Source organism: Xyrauchen texanus, chromosome 17 (assembly GCF_025860055.1).
Source record: "Xyrauchen texanus isolate HMW12.3.18 chromosome 17, RBS_HiC_50CHRs, whole genome shotgun sequence".
Lineage (NCBI taxonomy): Eukaryota > Metazoa > Chordata > Actinopteri > Cypriniformes > Catostomidae > Xyrauchen > Xyrauchen texanus.
The window spans coordinates 13,460,925-13,480,817 of record NC_068292.1 but is presented as its reverse complement, the minus strand read 5'-3'; the positions used below and the strand labels follow the sequence as shown (position 1 = coordinate 13,480,817).

At 37.0% G+C, this 19,893-nt stretch overlaps 1 protein-coding gene across 1 annotated transcript in view; it reads right to left on the bottom strand.

Moving 5' to 3' along the window:
• Positions 1–1,657: 1,657 nt before the first annotated feature.
• Positions 1,658–19,893, bottom strand: part of LOC127657579 (U4/U6 small nuclear ribonucleoprotein Prp3-like) — a 32,389-nt gene continuing 14,153 nt past the window's right edge. The window contains exons 6-17 of the mRNA XM_052146439.1: positions 15,434–15,699; positions 15,188–15,306; positions 14,627–14,814; positions 14,367–14,533; positions 12,241–12,323; positions 11,958–12,101; positions 11,682–11,781; positions 11,426–11,539; positions 6,460–6,578; positions 6,289–6,366; positions 6,126–6,187; positions 1,658–3,651 (exon numbers count right to left, since the gene is read on the bottom strand). Of these exons, the coding sequence (XP_052002399.1) occupies positions 3,502–3,651; positions 6,126–6,187; positions 6,289–6,366; positions 6,460–6,578; positions 11,426–11,539; positions 11,682–11,781; positions 11,958–12,101; positions 12,241–12,323; positions 14,367–14,533; positions 14,627–14,814; positions 15,188–15,306; positions 15,434–15,699 (1,590 nt within the window). The 3' untranslated portion in view covers positions 1,658–3,501. The remainder of the gene's footprint in view (positions 3,652–6,125; positions 6,188–6,288; positions 6,367–6,459; positions 6,579–11,425; positions 11,540–11,681; positions 11,782–11,957; positions 12,102–12,240; positions 12,324–14,366; positions 14,534–14,626; positions 14,815–15,187; positions 15,307–15,433; positions 15,700–19,893) is intronic.

Sequence of the window (19,893 nt, the reverse complement as noted above, 5' to 3'; positions counted from 1 at the left end):
ACGTCCTGCAAGTTTAATATTTTAAGACGTCCTCCCCATTCTAAACGAATCATTTATTTAATCAAGCTCAAAATACAGCTCGTTCTGGATTCATGGTTAGAAGTGACGTGACGGTTAGAAGTGACGTACCAGCGTTTGCATATGACCGCCTCCAGCACAATTTGGAATAACAAATATATATAAGGGCTTGAAACAAAACACATTTTTTAATGAAAGTTGGTTTAAAAAGGGAATTATTTGGGTTAAGCAATTGAGGGCGTTTTCTAGTTGTATAGCCTATAACTACTGAATGTAGAATTTACAATGTGGTAATAATTTCATTAGAACAGCTGAAGAGTTGAATTCCTGCATCAGGTTGCTCAGCAAAGATTTTTCCGGTATTGGATGTAATTATATTTTATTTTATGTTCCCTTATGCAGACAAAATATATTCTTGCTGTTACAGCTAAATGCAATTTTCTGCTAAAAAATCTGTTTGACTTGAGTAAAATATGGATGACACCTCAAAAGTATTGTATTAAAAATAAAGTGAAGGTGTGAATACAGTGAATATACCCCACAAAAGTGCCACTGAGACTATTAATAATTTCTTTTGGGAGTGTCCTAAGTTACAATATTTTGGAGAGTGTTAGAAAATGATTTGAATGAATTTTAATTAATTAATGTGATGTTAAAATGTTTCTCAATTGATAAATATAAAAATATTGTATTTATATGTGATTTTATTATTATTATGGCACGTTATTATGAACTATTTAAAATTGCCATTAAAACATATTTGGAAACTCAAAGTAAAAATCTAAAAGCAATAAGCACTATGCAATTATTTACTTTTTATGTATTTTTTGTTGTTGTTATTTTTATTTAATTTTTTTCATGTAATATTTCATATAAACCCGCATTGTTCTAATAAAAAAATAACAGACCAAGTGCCGATGCCCCTAGCGGTCATTATCGGGACTTCGGTAATAACGGTTGGCGCCAATTCTGATGCTGTCACGTGCACGATGTTGTTTCGTCAGAACACAAATGTTCTGGTGTAAAATGTAGTGCATATTTATATTAACTGTAGATCATATTATGAAAAACCAAACTGTCAGTTTATTATATATAGTAATGAGTATATAGTAATACAGTAATGCAATTTTAATCAGCATAAATTGAAGGTAGTATCATAAACATGCTATATAAATACTTAAAAAACATTTTAATAATATATTATTTTTTACATTTCACAGTAATTAGATTATTTTTTTTTTTTCTTTTATTACAGTTGTGGTGTTGGGTTGGTGTGCCTACATCTCATGCAAACGATCTTACAATGCAAAATAAATAAACAACCTTAATGGTCTTAGAAATAGGCTTAATTTTCTTTATGCAAAATATTTTCTTTTTCTTTTGATTGTAGGTTGAAACCTGAAGAGGTTCTTGACATCCCCCCTCGGGTCTTCGGTGACCCGGGACCTCTTTCCACCCCCATTTTTTGGAGTTATGCCCACACCTCTTTAATATTCCTCAACGTTTCTCTTCTGAACCGTAAAAAAAAAAAAAAAAAAAAAGGCAAAACTGCAACATTTTTATATAACTGCTTAATTACCAAAGTAAAGACTCGAGATGTGTAATAATGTCATATTTTTTATTTTATTTTTTTGCGCTTCCATAATATTAGTGATTTCATCTATATATTTAAGTTTACTATCAAATGATATATATTTATTTGTTTATTACAAGAAAAACGACTACAAAATCTGTCTGTTAGTGGTGAATTATCATATGCATGTACATATATTTTATTACATGATATTTCTTACTCAATGTGGCGCTGATGTTTCAGTGATTGACATTTGACGTTGAATGCAGCAACATCAGTACTTCTGCAAATTATTGTTACGGTTTGAAATGAGTGTTTTATATTTTTTTTTACCCATAATGCCAAAGCCCCATTTTCAGCAGCCATTACACCAGTTTACCAAAGAAAATGTGTCCTTATGAAATTATTCTTAAAAAGATAGTTCACCTAAAACTGAAAATTCTGTCATCTACTAACCCTCGTCACTCCAAACCGTTATACATTTTTTTAATTCTACATAAAAAGATATTTTGAAGAATATGTCAACTGTTGAATGAGTCAATGGGGTCCAATCAGTAAATTGACCACTTTGACTTTCATGGACAAAGTAACAAAAAAAAAGTTATATCTTGTGTTCCACAGAAGAAATAAATGCATACAGGTTTGGAGTGACATGGATAATTTTAACAGATTACATTTCTTTAAGAAATGATTCTAATATGCTAATTTGATACTCACAAAACTCTGAAAATGGCTGTGGAAATTGCAATACCATGTATTTTTCCAGGTATTGAGTACTTTCAAGTTCCTACAAGGCAAATTTTTGTTATAAAAATGGTCAAAAAGAAACACATTTCTCATGAATTACATCAGTCTATGAAGGCTATTCCATGCACTTGTACTGTCTTGAAAAAATTAATCAAACTGGATCTAGCAAGGACAGAGAAGTTGACAGCCCAGGAGCATTACAAGAGGTTGTCTCTAGTTTGAGAAACAGCACCAGTGAGGAGTCCAAACTGGCAGCTTCAATGACCAGTACATGACAGACACTTCAATAGTTATCCTATCTCATAAATCATACTGGTCACACAACATAAGTGTATTTAAATCTTCTTAGTAAACAAAAACTTAAACTTTTTACAAGAAACAAGCTTGATTTTTATTCACCAGCATTTGGTTAGTTGCAGTTAATGTACAGTTGAGATCTGCATTTGAGTCCTTGTCAAAAAACAAATGGGAAAAACAATAGGGAACAAAAGAACATGGTGTGACAGATTTAGCAAGACAGGTTCTCTCTCTCTCTCTCTACTGGATATTGGTATATGTGAGCCAAATTGTAAACAAAAATCCTCCTTTTTTGTAGAAGCATAGCACTGCTTTAAAATCAACCCGTGTGTTTTACAGAAACCAATGCTTTACGCTGTGCACTGAAACACATCTGCTCATTGAGTAAACTACACTGTGTCAATAAACTGCTCATTACAGAAGTGAGGCTTTCCTGCTTGCTTAAAAGACTTCCATCAAGCAATATTTAAAAACATTGCAAGCAAGTAATGCAGTGCTCAAACAAGATAGAGCCAAGGTGGAAGTCATAGAACAGGAGCACAGACTGCTGATTAAAAGAGATGGTTACAAGAGATACAAAACCTTTACATACACTAAAGTCCTTGTTCAATCTGCCACCATTGGTTCTTCAGTATAAGCAGAGTAACAACTTAAAACAAACAACTCTTGTTCTTAAGCTTTGCACTGTTTCACACCTGTACGACAGGCACGCAACTCGCGCATCATCAATCTCTCACACTCAAGCTATATTTACACGTTTTTCACTGTCAGTCTATTCCACTTCTCAAAAAAAAAAAAAAAAAAAAGTGCACATGGCACACTGAGTTTTCGTGATTATTCAGTTACTGCTCCGTTCGGTTCATGTCTCAATCATCGGTCGTCTCCAGCACGCTCTGACTCAGAGCCAAGTCCCAGTAGTGCTCGGTGCCATGCTTCTTAAAATGTTCCCGAGCCATGTTCTCCGTGGGACACTGCTTAAACTTAACCTCTCCATAGCTACGTTCCTTGGCTGTGCCCTGGAAACCAAAGGAGAGTGAAGAAAACCTTGGGCATTAATAAGAAACAACATACGAGTTTGTTATTTACTGAATTCAACAATGATAAAAAACCCCCACAAGAACTCTCAATAACAGGTAAAAGTCATGGTGTAAAACTGAATATCTTTCTGCACATATCCTCTTGCTTTAATAGCCCCGTGAAATCAAATTTGACAATTCAATATTTAAAAACAAAATAATAATAAATTAAATGTGAATATATATTTACTGAAAATATTTATACACCCATCAGCCACAACATTAAAACCACCTGCCTAATATTGTGTAGGTTCCCCTTGTGCAACCAAAACAGCACCAACCCACACCACAGAATTACATTTTCAGATTATATTCTTCTCACCACAATTGTACAGAGCGGTTATCTGAGTTAATGTAGACTTTGTCAGTTCGAACCAGTCTGGCCATTCTCTTGTTTACCTCTCTCATCAACAAGGCATTTCCTGTCTGCAGAACTGCCCCTCACTGGATGCTTTCTGTTTTTGGCACCATTCAGAGTAAATTCTAGAGATTGTTGTGCGTGAAAATCCCATAAGTTCAGCAGTTACAGAAATACTCAAACCAGCCCGTCTGGCACCAACAATCACCCAAGTGATTATCTATTCAGCCAATCACATGGCAGAAGTGCATAAAATCATGCAGATACAGGTCAGGAGCTTCAGTTAATGTTCACATCAACCATCAGAAAGGGCAAAAATTTTGATCTTTCAGTGATTTGAACTGTGGTATGATTGTTGATGCCAGATGGGTGGTTTGAGTATTTCTGTAGCTGCTGATCTCCTGTGATTTTCACACACAACAGTTTCTAGAATTTACTCAGAAGAAAAAACATCCTGTGAGCAGCAGTTCTGCAGATTGAAACACCTTGTTGATGAGGTCAACAGAGAATGGCCAGACTGGTTGAACTGACAAAGTCTACGGTAACTCCGATAACCGCGCCATACAATTTTGGTGAGAAGAATATAATCTCAGAATGCTATTCTGTGATGTGGGTTGGCACTGTTTTGGCAGCAGGAGGGGGACCTACACAATATTAGGCAGGTGGTTTTAATGTTGTGGCTGATCTGACATGGTTAGAGCTGTATAACGCTCCTAACTAAATATGGCGATACCTAAAAAATGTAAACAAAATATCATCTTGTTGCTAATTTTGGTACAATACCAGGGCTCCTGCAACTTAAATGGTCACAAATGAAACCAAAAATAATTGCGACAAATATAAAATCTAGTTGCCATTGGCGACAGTTAGGTTATGTGCATTCATATGCGGTTTTGTTATATATATATATATATCAAATATATATATATATATATTATATATCGTGCGATACAATATATATATTTAAAAATCTTTTTTTCAGAGAATAGCAGAAACTGTCAAACTGGTGTAAATAGTTTTTGTGCAAAAAATTGTGAGAAAATAGGACGAAACAGGCTTTAAATAAATATTCCTGGATCAATACCAGTTAAGTGCAATCGACAGCATTTGTGGCATAATATTGATTACCACAAACATCTTTTTGACTTGCCCCTCCTTTTCTTTAAAAAAAAAAAAAAAATGTAGGTACTTACAATGGAATTGAATGGAGGCCAATTTTTGAACGTTAAAGCCTCATAAATGACATAAACAGCATGTGTAAACATGATTTTAGTGTGATCAAAGCACTTACTAAACTGTTCTGTGTAAAGTTCAGGGCTCCAGACTAAAGAATGACAAAGCTATATAATAATATATAGCTAAATAAAAATAAGTACTGTAAGTTTAGCATCAGTCAATGTCTGACATTTAAAGAATAAATTCAAATAAAATAAACGGCTAAATAAACATCAGTTGTCAAGTCAAGAGATAAGATTCTCTGATGTTTACCTTTCAGACTGCTACATTACTGACTGCACAGACAAACTATAGCTGGCGAACAGAAAAGAGATGTGAACATGAGTGACATGGTTGACAGGGACAGGGTTAACGTTATATTAGTTATATTGAAAAGGGAAAATTATGGGGTCATTGTTTATTAACTTTCCAGTATGTATTTCACAAACTAGTAAGCAACTTACCACGAATACTGGTCTGCAGAACAGTAAACAATGGAGTCGGAGCGCGCTCTGCTGGACAAACTACTTTATGACGCCAAATCTTAATCAACCCAAGCGTTGTTTTCTGCATTATATGTTCTTAAAAAAAAAGATTTAATATCTGTTCATATCGGAAAACTTATACACTGATACGATATATCTGTGAAAGGATAATATCAGCCGATAGATGCATTCACTTCATTGTAAGTACCTCGATATTTGCTTTTTTTTTTTTTTTCTTTAAGAAAAGTATGGATGAGTACACTTTTTTTTTTTTTTGTAATCAATATAATGCCACAAATGCGGTTGAATTAGCTGAACTTGTATGGAACCCAGACTATTAACATATATATTTTTACCTCCCAAACCAAGGTGCATTTATTATTCTTTCTGGAACCCTCATCATCAGACCCTTCAGGCTCTGGCAGAAATAGAAAAAGTCAAAGGTAACTCCTAATAATATCACATACATGGCTGATTATATGTCTGCACATTAAGAGCTCTCCTTCAGTCTCCTCTTACCATCTCTCTTTGAATTTTGCTCATCCCATTTGATCCTATTCAGCATCAGCCGCTTAAACTTCTTCTGTGCTTTGGGTCCTATGGGGAATGGAGTGGATGTTTAAAGACAATTAATAACAATCATCTGTGAAGAAATAAATGAATCCTTGCTTTAAACACTCAATCACTCACCTCCCTCCACTACTACGATGTTGACATCTTTGTGTAGCACCACTGTACCGGTAAGGTACAACTGGTTTGCGTTGGCCTCCACCTTAAATTTCTTGGCTGGGTTATGCAGATTTCGGATCCTAAAAGCAAAGCATAGGAACTACATGGGTAAACAAAACACTAGGACAAACAAGATGACACAGCATAAAATGCCTCCATTTGTGAATGAGACATAGCTGACCATGGTATCTGTATATAGTTTACTTATGTTGTCTATTTATAAATTTTTTGGAGGGTTTTATCTTGCCACAATTCATTCAGGTGAATCTCCATTTTATTTTTTTTACAGTGGGGGTGGAAGAAAACGTCTACAATTGATCAATTAGTCTGCAATTCATATTCATTCAATCTAAATTTCCCTTGTCAGAAATATTAGTTTTGCCAGTGGTTAAGATTTAAAAAATGTGGACTTTTGTGGCACAACACAAATTCAAAAGTTGTTTTTACAATCAAATTCAAACGGAAACGCCTGGTTGATGAGAGAGGTCAACAGAGAATGGACAGACTGGTTAGAACTGAAAAAGTTAACGTAAAAAAGGTAACTGATAATCACTCTGTACAATTGTGGCGCTGTTTTGGCGGCAAGAGGGGGGAACTATGCAATATTAGGCAGGTGGTTTTAATGTTGCGGAGGATCACACATACATATATATATATATATATATATACATACACACACACACACACACACACACACACACATACACCAACCACAGTTAGTTCCGGTCCTTGAATCTGATTGGATGTTCTAAACTAAAGTGTATCTGTAAGGAGTTACTGGCTTTATTTTTGAAATTACATATGTTAGCCAGCATGTAATATGAGCCAGTTGGTGACCTAAAGTGTATCCGTCATTGTTTACATAGAACTGCGCTCCGTGATCGCTCGTATTACTAATACATTACCAAAGCTAGGAAATAGCTTTAAATGGACAATTTCAGGATTAAGGTTCATGCTGAGAGACACAACAGACTGATTTATTACAGAAGTTTCCACATTGGATACATGCGGTTTAAAATGGCGGAGGACATCACTGTTTCTAAAGTGAATGACTCTTGCACACAGGCTACTGCGAATTAAAAAGAGGAATAACCCCGCTTGGACATCTATTTTCCACTGAGAAGGCTGACAGTATCTCTGATTGGGTGTGTCAACAGGTGATCGCACACGCGCGCGCGCTCCCCCCCCCCCCCACAAATTTATAATTTGCAAGATTGCAAGAATGACATCTTATGCAACCCCATATTAGCGCTATACAGATATGATTTCATAAATATCAAATTTTATCCTCAGCAGTCCAGCTATTTACACTTTTTTCAGTGGAGCACATTGTGGGTTTTCAGTCACCCATTAAGTCATGTAGTCAATTTTAGAATTTTAAAATTGTGATTTCAAGGCCTGGAAAAGTAATTTTTTACTTTTAAAAAGTTATTATTGATTCCAAGTAGCCTGTATTTACAGTACATGTATTTAATGTTTTCTTTCAAGTTATCTTTTGTGGAATAAACAACCTTAAGTAGTAACCCTTTTTCTTATTTAGGGAAGTATTAAAAGAATACTATAAATGCATTTTTTTTTTAAATGCAGAATTGAATCATTAATCAAATCGAATTGTTTTGAATTTGCAAAAATCGTTTTTGAATCAAATCAAAAACCTGTGAATCGTGAATCAAATCACTTTCAACCCAAAAATTCACCCCCCTAGCAGGGATCATCAAAATGTAATGCGAGATATGCAGTCCCACTCCAAAATGTATGAGGAGTGAATCCATTAGAAAAGAATGCTTATAAAACACATAGAACAGTGTACGCTCTGGTGTGCAAAGTGCATACTGCTGCACTGGCCTGCAGTGTTAATTTCACAGTTTTATTTCTTCATGTGATATTCATTCATTTTTGTCTGTTTTATTCTGATGAAAATTACATATAATTTTATATGTAATTATATATTTATTTGATGACATGCAAAACGGATAAAAAGTGCATAAAACTGTAACAGACCAAACTTTAATCAAATATTCAAACGTTTAGAAAACAAAAACAATTTCTAATGTAAACATGTATCAAACATAAATATACATACTGTCCTTGTGATAAATCTGAGTCCATGAAGTAATAATGTGTAGACTAAAGTATTAGCTAATTATTAGAAGTTTGCCTGCATTCTGAATTTTTCATGCTTAAGAAACATATAAAAAAAAAATTGTGAAAGGATATTACATGGCATGTTTCTTTCGGAAACAGCGTATTCACAACACAAATTACACATGTTCTGAATAGCACATCATTTGGGGCAGTGGTGGCTCAGCGGTTAAGGCTCTGGGTTACTGATCAGAAGGTCGTGGGTTCAAGCCCCAACACCACCAAGACACCACTGTTGGGCCCTTGAGCAAGGCCCTTGAACCTATCTGCTCCAGGGGCGCCGTATCATGGCTGACCCTGCACTCTGACCCCAGCTTAGCTGGGATATGTGAAAAATAAATAATTTCACCATGTATATGCAGAAATGTATGTATAATGTGTGACAATTGGTCAAATTAAATTAAATTTAGTTCCAGTTCACCTGTTCATTCACATTCGCAGATGTAAAATGTTGTTAAATTGCATATACAGCATGTGGTGGATATAGTGATTAAACTAATGTATAAATAGGATCTGTTTAAATTAGTATTTACCCCATTTTGAAGCGGTTCATTATGCAGGTGTTCAGGACGTTTAACTCACCTAGCTCAAGCGGAGAAATCCCTTACATACTGGATTAATGTATTAGATTAATCCATGTGTAATATCTTCTTCTACATACAGATTCTCAAGATGTTTCTTCTTCGGTTTATATAAATTGAAATGTTAATATCTTGCAGTATAATTTAGATCTTGTCATATTTTTGTCAACAGTATTCTTTAATTATCGTCATAATGTGCCTTTTTCATCTCATCTTCATTATCGTTTACAAAGTCAATCTACATCAATCTACACTCCAAACACCATAATGACCAGAGTATTGATAACTTTGCAAATTTATTAAAAAGAAATAACTGAAATATCACATTGATACAAGTATTCATACCCTTAACTCAGTACTGAATTGAATCACCTTAAGCAGCGATTACTGCCTCAAGGATTCTGTAATTCTTCTCTTCAGATCCTCTTAAGCGCTGCCAGGTTGGTTGGGGTCTGTCGGTCGACAGCCATTTTCAGGTCTCTCCAGAGATGTTCGATTGGGTTCAAGTCCGGACTCTGGCTGAGCCACTCAAGGACATTCACATAGTTGTCCCTAAGACACTCTTGCATTGTCTTGGCTGTGATCTTTGGGTCATTGTCCTGTTGGATTGTGAACCTTTGGCCGAGTCTGAGGTCCTGAGCACTCTGGACCAGGTTTTCTTTAAGGATATCGCTGTATTTTGCTGCATTCAGCTTTCTTTCAACCCTGACCCCCAGTCCCTGCCACTGAAAAAACCCCCGAAATTGCTCGAAATTGAGGCCAAACAGTTCATTCTTCTTTATCTGAGGAGAGGCTTCTGTCTGGCCACTCTGCTATAAAGCCCAGATCGGTGGAGTGTTTCAGTGATGGTTGTCCTTCTGCAAGTTTATTTCATCTCCACACATGATCTCTGGAGCTCAACCAGAGTGACCATCGGGTTCTTGGTCACCTCTCTTACAAAGGACCTTCTCCCCCAATTGCTCAGTTTGGCAGTGCGGCCAGCTCTAGGAAGAGTCCTGGTTGTTCCAATCTTCCATTTAAGAATTATGGAGCCCGATGTGCTCTTGTGAACTTTCAATGCAACCAAAACATTTCTGAAACCTTTCTCAGATCTGTGCCTTGACTTAATCCTGTCTCTGAGCTCTGCAGGCAGTTCCTTCGACCTCTTGGCTTGGTTTTTGCTCTATGCATTTTCAGCTGTGAGACCTTATATAGACAGGTGTGTGCCTTTCCAAATCATGTCCAATCAATTGAATTTGCTACAGGTGGACTCCAATCTAAGTGTAGAATCATCTCAAAGATGATCCAGAGAAATAGGATACACCTATAGTGTCATAGCAAAGGGTCTGAATACTTGACAATGTGATATTTCAGTTTTTTCTTTTTAATAAATTTGCAAAGTTATCAAAACTCTGGTTTTTACCTTGTCATTATGGGGTATGGAGTGTAGATTGATGTGAAAAAAAAAAAATTATAATAATTTGAAGCATTTAAGCATAAGGCTGCAACAAACTCTGAAAAAAAAATGAATGGGTCTGAATACTTTATGAATGCACTGTATATAGGGGGCAGTGGTGGCTCAGCGGTTGAGGCTCAGGGTTACTGACCAGAAGGTCGGGGGTTCAAGCCCCAGCACCAACAAGATGCCACTGTTGGGCCCTTGAGCAAGGCCCTTAACCCTATCTGCTCCAGGGGCGCCGTATCATGGCTGACCCTGCACTCTGACCCCAGCTTAGCTGGGATATGTGAAAACAAATAAATTTCACTGTATATATGCAAAAAAACTGTGTGTATAATGTGTGACCAAAATAAAGGATTCTATGGATTCTATTCTATTATAGGCTGCGTTTGAGTAAGTTAACCAACCCAAGTAAACCGATTTTCATCTCTTTCTGCTCCCTGCAGCTCAAATGAAGAAAACAATCCCTCTAAAATCTACGATTGGTTTATTTGAATCAATTCCTTCTAAAAACAAAATGTGTTCTTAAAACATTGCTTGTGCTTTGTTAATATCTTGTAGTATAATGTTACTCGTCATATTTTCATCAACAGTATGCTTTCATTAAAATTGTTTAATTATTGTCATGATGCGTCTTTTTCACCTCATCTTTTTGGCAGCAATTTCGTTGTCAAGATCAACACTGTAACTTTAGTTTAACCCATTATGAATTCAGATTGCAGAGCTTTAAAAAAAAAATGTATGCATGATTAGTCATACTTTTTACCTGTAAACAGTGATGTGAACCCCGTGACTTAAATCCTCCTTGAGTTTCTTGACCTTCTTCTCTTTCCTTTGTTCTGATGTGAGTTTACGCGCTGCATTCGCCTCCTCGTGTGCCCTGAACACACAAAGTGGGAAACATCAGTTTCATCAGACAGCCACACGCGTGAATATTGTTAATGTCCAAGACAAGTGTTGGGTTGAATAAAATAGTGGCTTTTTTATCCTCTTTGTTTGTGTGTGTGTGTGTGGGGACTCACTTCTGTCTCTTGGCCATTTGTGCTCTAACATGAGCCTCTACTTTAGTGGGGTCCTGCACAGCCTCCGTCCCCAAAACCCTCATCAGATTAGAGATACGTACTGTAGAGAAAAAAATTATACATCATATTCCAAAGAAACAGGATTTATTATCATAAATAGATAACTGCAAACACAAGTCCAAATATTGATAAATGCCACAAGCAATTTAATGTGATACTAATATTGTATTCTTTGTTTTTAAATATGTGTCTAGCAGGTTCTGCTTGGTGCCATACCTTTGGGTTCAGGTGGAGGCATGAGGCCCAATCGGACCTTCTCCTGCAGTTCTTTCTGGCCTTCCCTGCGAGTCTGTCTCCTCAACTTCTTCTGTTCCTTCTTAGTCAGATATACACCCAGGGTCACTGGCATATCTGCATCAACTGAGAGAAGCAGATAGACGGAGTGAATAAAGACACATAGTTAATCAATGAAGAAACTTGAGTTTTAAATGTTCAAACCAACTGAATATTGCCTTTCTGTAAATCATTGAGCTCATTGATTATGTGCATGTGTTAATACCTGGAGGGGCCATCTGAATGGGGTGCTCAACCAGATTAGTGACTCCATGCATCTCGATCCCATCCAAATTAGTATTTGCAGATCTGATATGCAAGAAACAAAAGCAAAAAAACAGAAGAATTAAACAAAAATCTATAGTAAAACAAAAATAAATATAAAGATGTTAAATATATCAATGCGTTACTTGACCCAAAATGTTTAATGATAATCGATCACGTTTTGTGAGGACCTGACAGATGTTGTTATTGGATGAAAATCTTGCCCTCAATTCTCATTAGCTCTTCTTCATATTCAAACTTGCCAAAACTCACACATCTTTACTTTTGCAACTTTATCAAACAAAACTATCTTTAGTTTTTAGAAACTTTGAATTTAATACACAAGTAGGGATCCACCAATAAGGAATTTCTGGGCCGACACAATTATTTATAGAGATTATAATTATTCATGGTCGATAACAATAATCGCTAATTTATAGCTCATTGTGGCCGATACAGATCATTCATAGCTCATTGAGGCCGATACAGATCATTCATAGCTCATTGAGGCCGATACAGATCATTCATAGCTCATTGAGGCCGATACAGATCATTCATAGCTCATTGAGGCCGATACAGATCATTCATAGCTCATTGAGGCCGATACAGATCATTCATAGCTCATTGTGGCCGATACAGATCATTCATAGCTCATTGTGGCCGATACAGATCATTCATAGCTCATTGTGGCGATACAGATCATTCATAGCTCATTGAGGCCGATACAGATCATTCATAGCTCATTGAGGCCGATACAGATCATTCATAGCTCATTGTGGCGATACAGATCATTCATAGCTCATTGAGGCGATACAGATCATTCATAGCTCATTGAGGCCGATACAGATCATTCATAGCTCATTGAGGCCGATACAGATCATTCATAGCTCATTGAGGCCGATACAGATCATTCATAACTCATTGAGGCCGATACAGATCATTCATAGCTCATTGTGGCCGATACAGATCATTCATAGCTCATTGAGGCCGATACAGATCATTCATAGCTCATTGAGGCCGATACAGATCATTCATAGCTCATTGTGGCCGATACAGATCATTCATAGCTCATTGAGGCCGATACAGATCATTCATAGCTCATTGAGGCCGATACAGATCATTCATAGCTCATTGAGGCCGATACAGATCATTCATAGCTCATTGAGGCCGATACAGATCATTCATAGCTCATTGTGGCCGATACAGATCATTTATAGCTCACTGAGGCCGATACAGATCATTCATAGCTCATTGTGGCCGATACACATCATTCATAACTCATTGTGGCCGAAACAGATCATTCATAGCTCATTGAGGCCGATACAGATCATTCATAGCTCATTGAGGCCGATACAGATCATTCATAACTCATTGAGGCCGATACAGATCATTCATAGCTCATTGTGGCCGATACAGATCATTCATAGCTCATTGTGGCCGATACTATGTTTCATAGCTCATTTTGGCAAAAAACAATAACCAATAATTCATAGCCCATTTTGGCCAAAAACAATAGCTGATAATTCATAGCCCATTATGGCGATACCAGTAATTGATCATTCATAGCTCTTTGTGGCCGATATGATAACTGATAATTCTTAGCTCATCGTGGCTGCTACGATCATTCATATCATAAGCTCACTGTGGACAATATGATATTTCATAGCTCATTGATAATTCATAGCTCACAACACTGTGTGTGTACGAAGCCAGTCAGAGATTCTCAGCGGCAAGTAAACCGTACCAAATTATCAGAAAAAATTATATCAGTGCAATAATATTTTGATTTTCCTGGTTATTGGCCAATATATCGGCTGCCTATATATTGTGCATCCCTAGTCATGTGGATTACTTTAATGGCACTTTTAAGAGCTTGACAGACTCTAGTGACTGTATGCTTTCATTGTATGGGAAAGAGCAGCCTGGATTCTCCAGAATATCTCCTTTCTTGATGAAAGAATACAATACGAGTTTGGAATGATACAAGGGTAAGAAATAGACTATTTTCTTTTAGGTGAACAACCCTTTAAATAAATGTTTCTCTTTTTGAACATTTCACTTGCAGATTTGAGGGCTGTGGTTTCTTACAGGTCTATGTTGGAAGGCAGGATATAGGAGTCCCACCACTCTATATGAGGAATCTCCCTCTCTCCTAGCTCCTTCTTAGGTGCAATAAGAGCCAGTTTAGTGGAGGCCTGAATGCCTGTCTTCTTAGCAGCCTGAGCGATCTCCATCTGTAGCTTCTCCAGCAGAGACTGAAGAACAGAAAGACGAACCACATTAAATAAAATAAAAATGGCATTTATCAGTTGTTAGTGTCGCAAGCTGTAACATCTGCTGTTGCTCACCTTGGTGCGTATGCGTTGAGCGATCTTCTCAAAGCGGCCCTGTTCATAGAATCTGAAATCTTTTTTGGCTCTCTGTGCCGGAGCAAGGGGTACACGTGGGTCAAAATAAGACGTGGATTCCAGATCATCGCTTGGCTTTTCCTTTAACTGCTGTCGAAATTGCTCCCTCTTTACTGCTCTGATGTTTGCTGGAGACAGAGGGGTAAACATTTGCATATGAAAATGCATTATGCTACAATAAATGTGTTCATTTTAATGCTGTATTGTGGTCATGTGACCTCATTATGTGCTTGTTTATTTGTAAAAAGTGTAAAATCAGTTACATACACACACACACACACACAAACATATAAAAATGAGAGTGAAATTCATTCAAATAATGAGACATTACAAAAATGCCTAAATCCCTTCTAGTTCATTGATCGCACTTTAAATGGAAGGTAAAGTCAAAAGCATCCAGGTATTTTTTGCAAACAGTAGACATGTGTACTGTGCACACTGTACATACTATATACTGCAGAAATACTATAGTATGCTACTGACAACAGAGAGATGCATTACCTTTTAGAGTGGGCATACGATGTGTGAGCTCAATTTCTTTGCCACTGGCGTCAACGGTTCGTCCAAGCTCATCTAAAATGAGGGGTGTTGGTTTTGTAATCTCACGAGGCTCCACTTTACTGTGAGAATATTTGAGAAAACTTTAAATTCATAATTAATTTTCACCTCAGCATTAAAGCACATAACAAAAATATTAAAAAAATAATACAGGAATACATGATGCACATCCCCAATATTTTTACTCACGGTGGTGCGATACCCATGGCGTGTAGGTTGGCCAAGGCCACCAGGTTATGTGGCCCTGTGTTGTTCAAAGCACCTAGAATCCCTGGTTTTGTGGATAGGGTGGACTGGATCTTGGCCTGTAGTTCAGCTGCCTTCCGGGCCTTCTCTATAGCATCATTCATGAAGTTAGCTGCCTGAGAGGGTGCGATAGATTGGGTTGATCCCACCGATGGGACGCTACGTGTAGAACTGGGGTCTGTCTGAGGGGAAAACTCCGGAAGTTTAGGCTATGAAAGGAAAAAAGGGGGAAAGCTTTTGTATCCGTTTTTTAACCTTAGACAACAATGGCTGACAATGAGTTGTTCCGTTCCAACAAAATGGAAACATTTGATTATTATTAATGAACAAAGGCCCCAGCACATTCACAGCTAAGTGCTTGTTATAATAAGTTTGAAAGAGCTGAGCAACGACGTATGGTTTGCAAAAAAAGACACCTGACACGCCGCTGAGGAAGGCGTTTAGAGCAGCATTTCAATACGAGGACAGTTAAGACTACATGCAAAACATCAACTAATATGACATTAAAATGTGTTAACAATGACATCACGCCTCATTCTAGGAGTAGAATTCACACAAGATCAATAAAAGAAGCTCCATTATCCACTCAATGATGATGTAAAGTAATACTATATACAGTCTGGTAAAAAGCTGTTTTAGAAACACTTAATTTGGGCATCAAATGTCAGCTGGGCATTAAAAATAACACCAAGGTTCCGCAACTGAGAAAATGGGGATACCAAATTGTAATCAACTGACAGTTTAAAGTGATTATGTTTATGTATGTCTGTCGGCATACCATTAAGTAAAACCTCAGGTTTTGAATCATTCAATTTGAGAAAGTTATCAAGAATCCAGATTTTTGATTCATTCAAGCAATTAGAAAGGACTGTAGGGGTGGATTTGAAATCAGGCTTTATGCTAATATAATTGTGTATAGTTATCATAGCAATGATACCCCAAAACATAATTCTTAATAATCTGGCTGAGGGGCAACATATATATGCTGAAAAGGGTAAGCCCTAAAACAGACCCTTGTGGGACACCCTGCTGTTCTAATGTATATTCAGATTCATAGTTCCTAAGACAGACAAACTGGAAACAATCCATAAGACAGAATCTGAACCAGTCAAGTACTATACCAGAGATACCCAAACACTCATGCAACCTTTCTAGAAGGATGGTGTGACAGACTGTCAAATGCAGCTCTAAGGTCTAACAAGACTAAAATGCTACAAGTCAGCAGCAACGAGAAGGTAATTTATGACCCTAACAAAAGCAGTCTCTGTACTGTGTCCTGATCGATATCCAGATTGAAGATGTTCCAGTAAAATATTTTACTGAATTAGGGACAAAAATAATTCAGTAGTTGAGCAGCAACAACCCGTTTGCAAGAAAGGGCAGATTGGCTATAGGCCTGTAGATTGACAAGTCTGCAGCATCACACCTAGGCTTTTTGGGGACTGGTGTGATAGCTGCTGTCTTAAGGGCCAAAGGGAGTAGCCCAGAATTCAGAGAATTATTCACGATTGAAGAAGTGAAATGTGGACTAATAAATATTAAATAGTCCTTAACTCTTTCCCCGCCAGTGTTTTTAAAAAAAGTTGCCAGCCACCGCCAGGTTTTTTGACGATTTTCGCTAAATTTTAATGGCCCGCAGAATATTTTCTTCCATGACTATATGAAGATGCTATATATCAAAATAAAGATCTGAGCCTCTGCTTTTAGGCAAAAAAAACGATTTTATTTTATCTTCATTTGTTCTTTTTTTATTGCCACTTGAACAGAGGTAGTTTTGTCAAAAACAACATTTGACAAAAAGCTGAGAAAAAGGCATTTTTATCAAACAAGTGCTTTAGTATTAGTATGGTGTTCCACTTCACGTTTGAGACGATCGCAGTCTGTTTCTTTGATCAAAGAGTTGCGTACTCTTTCAAAACATGCGCGCGCGTCTTCCTTACCGTATACCACCTAAAACACGGATACCCGGAAAATTCTGTGTTTGGCGGGGAAGCGTTTTTTCATAAAACCCGGAAAATTCCGTGTTTGGCGGGGAAAGAGTTAAGGACAGTTGTTGGCAGAGGGTCAAGAACGCATGAAGATGAACTCATGGTCATTACTAATTTTGAAATAACATCTATACTAACAGTAGTAAAACTAGAAGACAGTGGAAGGTGAATTGATAAGATAGGTCTCAACAGGTAGACAGGAAAGATAGATATACAATGTCACAATGACCTCATAAATGACGTCACACCTGTTCGTTCTTGGATTTCATAGGAAGTGTGGGAGTATCAGCCTTTTTTAACATGTCATTTAATGTTAACCCTGCTGTACATAGTATTATGTTATAATGTTTGTATAAATGAGTTCTAATTAGGGCTGTCGATTTAACATGTTAATTCAGTGCGATTAATTCTATAAAAAATAAGGCGTAAAACATTTACGCAATTATGTTCCCCTTGACCGTAATAAGGAATAATCGTTCATTGTCTTAATTGGCCCTTTCTTCAAGTTACACATTTGCACATAAGTAAATGCACTGAACCAAAGGCAGTCATTATCTATGTTTCAATCCAAGAATAATTTTTTGAAAAAAAGTTTGTGCATCAAAATAAAGCTGATGGAAACGCAAATTATCGCTAAACTTTCACAAGTGTCGACACAATATTTTTCCATTTAACTCAAGCGCATAAACTTCATGTCAATACTTCAAATGTCATGAAGAACTGGTTTGGAATTGTTTTTTCTTTTCTTTTTTTCAAGAACATTAACACAAAAATGTAGTGTCACATGACAGAAGTTACCCCAATCATTAGCCTGTGTTAATCATGACGATGGTATACATTGTAGAATATGAACGGAAAATCATGAACTCATTAATTCTGAATGCAATGCACACATTCTTGCAAGGGTCCTAAAACCCCCACACACTGTTACTCTCCCCACACCCCCCTCCTTAGATGAGAAAGGAATGTGAGATTTTCTTAGACACACACGTTCCTTTCATTTAAAACCCAGAAATGGCTTATTTTTAAGGAAATATGTTTTATTCCCGTATGCTTGGGTATTTCTGCTGTTATATCAAACTAGTTAAGATTGTTTAGTTGTGTAGTTAAACTCTGAGGGCTTATATAAAGAATCTAAGAGTATATATTCACTTTTAAGTGTACCAAATACAAGTTTCTTGGTATCAAATTAAACCTTACGACTCGCCCTAGCTGAATATATATATATAAGGTTACATTAAAATGTATTCTGCTATGTTTTACCATCTTTTGAGAGATTCAAACCACATCCAGGACCCTGTTGTAAATTAGGCAAATGACCAGCCTTGACAAGACAAAGGGAACCTTCTCGCGCCAAAACTGAGGAGCCTCATTGGGTCATTCCTCCCAAAGGAGGCGTGACCTCCCTACCTTAAAAGTCAGGATCTGGTGTGGAATCGCTCTCTTACTCTCTTTCTCCTCTCTTTGTCCTCTCTTGCTCTCTTGCTTTCTCTTCTGAACCTCTGCAAGTTTTCTTCAACTTCTCTTCAAAATCTCGTCAGACATGTCTTGTTTTATTTGCCGTTTATCTCAGTCTGTTTCTTGTCTTCGGACAAAGCTCAACACTCTACGTTTTTGGAGCAGTCCGATATCCTCAGGACTAATGGTTGAAACTGAGAGAGAGTCCTTTCACCCGAAGATGCTTTGAACTTCCCGCGAGCGATCCACGCTCGAGAAGCACCAAGAAGAAATCCTCCATCTCACGGACGCAACGAGGACATTCACGCACACACGCACGCAGTCTTGTTCAGCGACACAAAGGTCCATTTTGCAAGTATTATTCCATCTAAATTCAAATGCGTTAGAGTGTGTAATTCCCTTGCTGCCTCTTAAGGTTTAACTGTTGTAACAAGTTTGCTATCCCTGTAATCTCTTTATTTTCCTTACTGTTTTACTTTGTTCTGTGTTAAATGTTTGTTGATAAATGTGTTCTACGTTTGTTAAGTTTGTGATATATCCTAGTTCCTGGTATTAAACCCAATTATACGCTTGATTGTCTGTGTTTGTTGGTCATAAAGCAAAGCCTCTTTAATGTGCGATCTAAAGCTACGAGCTGATATTATCAAAGTAAGTTAACGTGCTTTGATTAAGTAGGCTTATACTAAGAATAAACCTTCTGGAGGATCGATCAAGAGTATCGAGCAAAGTGGCTCGGTGGACGAACTGGTTGGTTGCGGTACGGGTTAATTCCATTAAGGTGTTCTGAAAATTTATACAGCTTGTCTGCATATGATGTATATTCCTAATTAATTATAATTCGTTGTGTTTAATTATCTATATATATATATCTGAAGCAGACTTTTGGGCTATATAACCCCTGTTTTGGGGCAATTTAGAATGTATTGTTATCTGGTTCAAACCGTATGATTAATCATT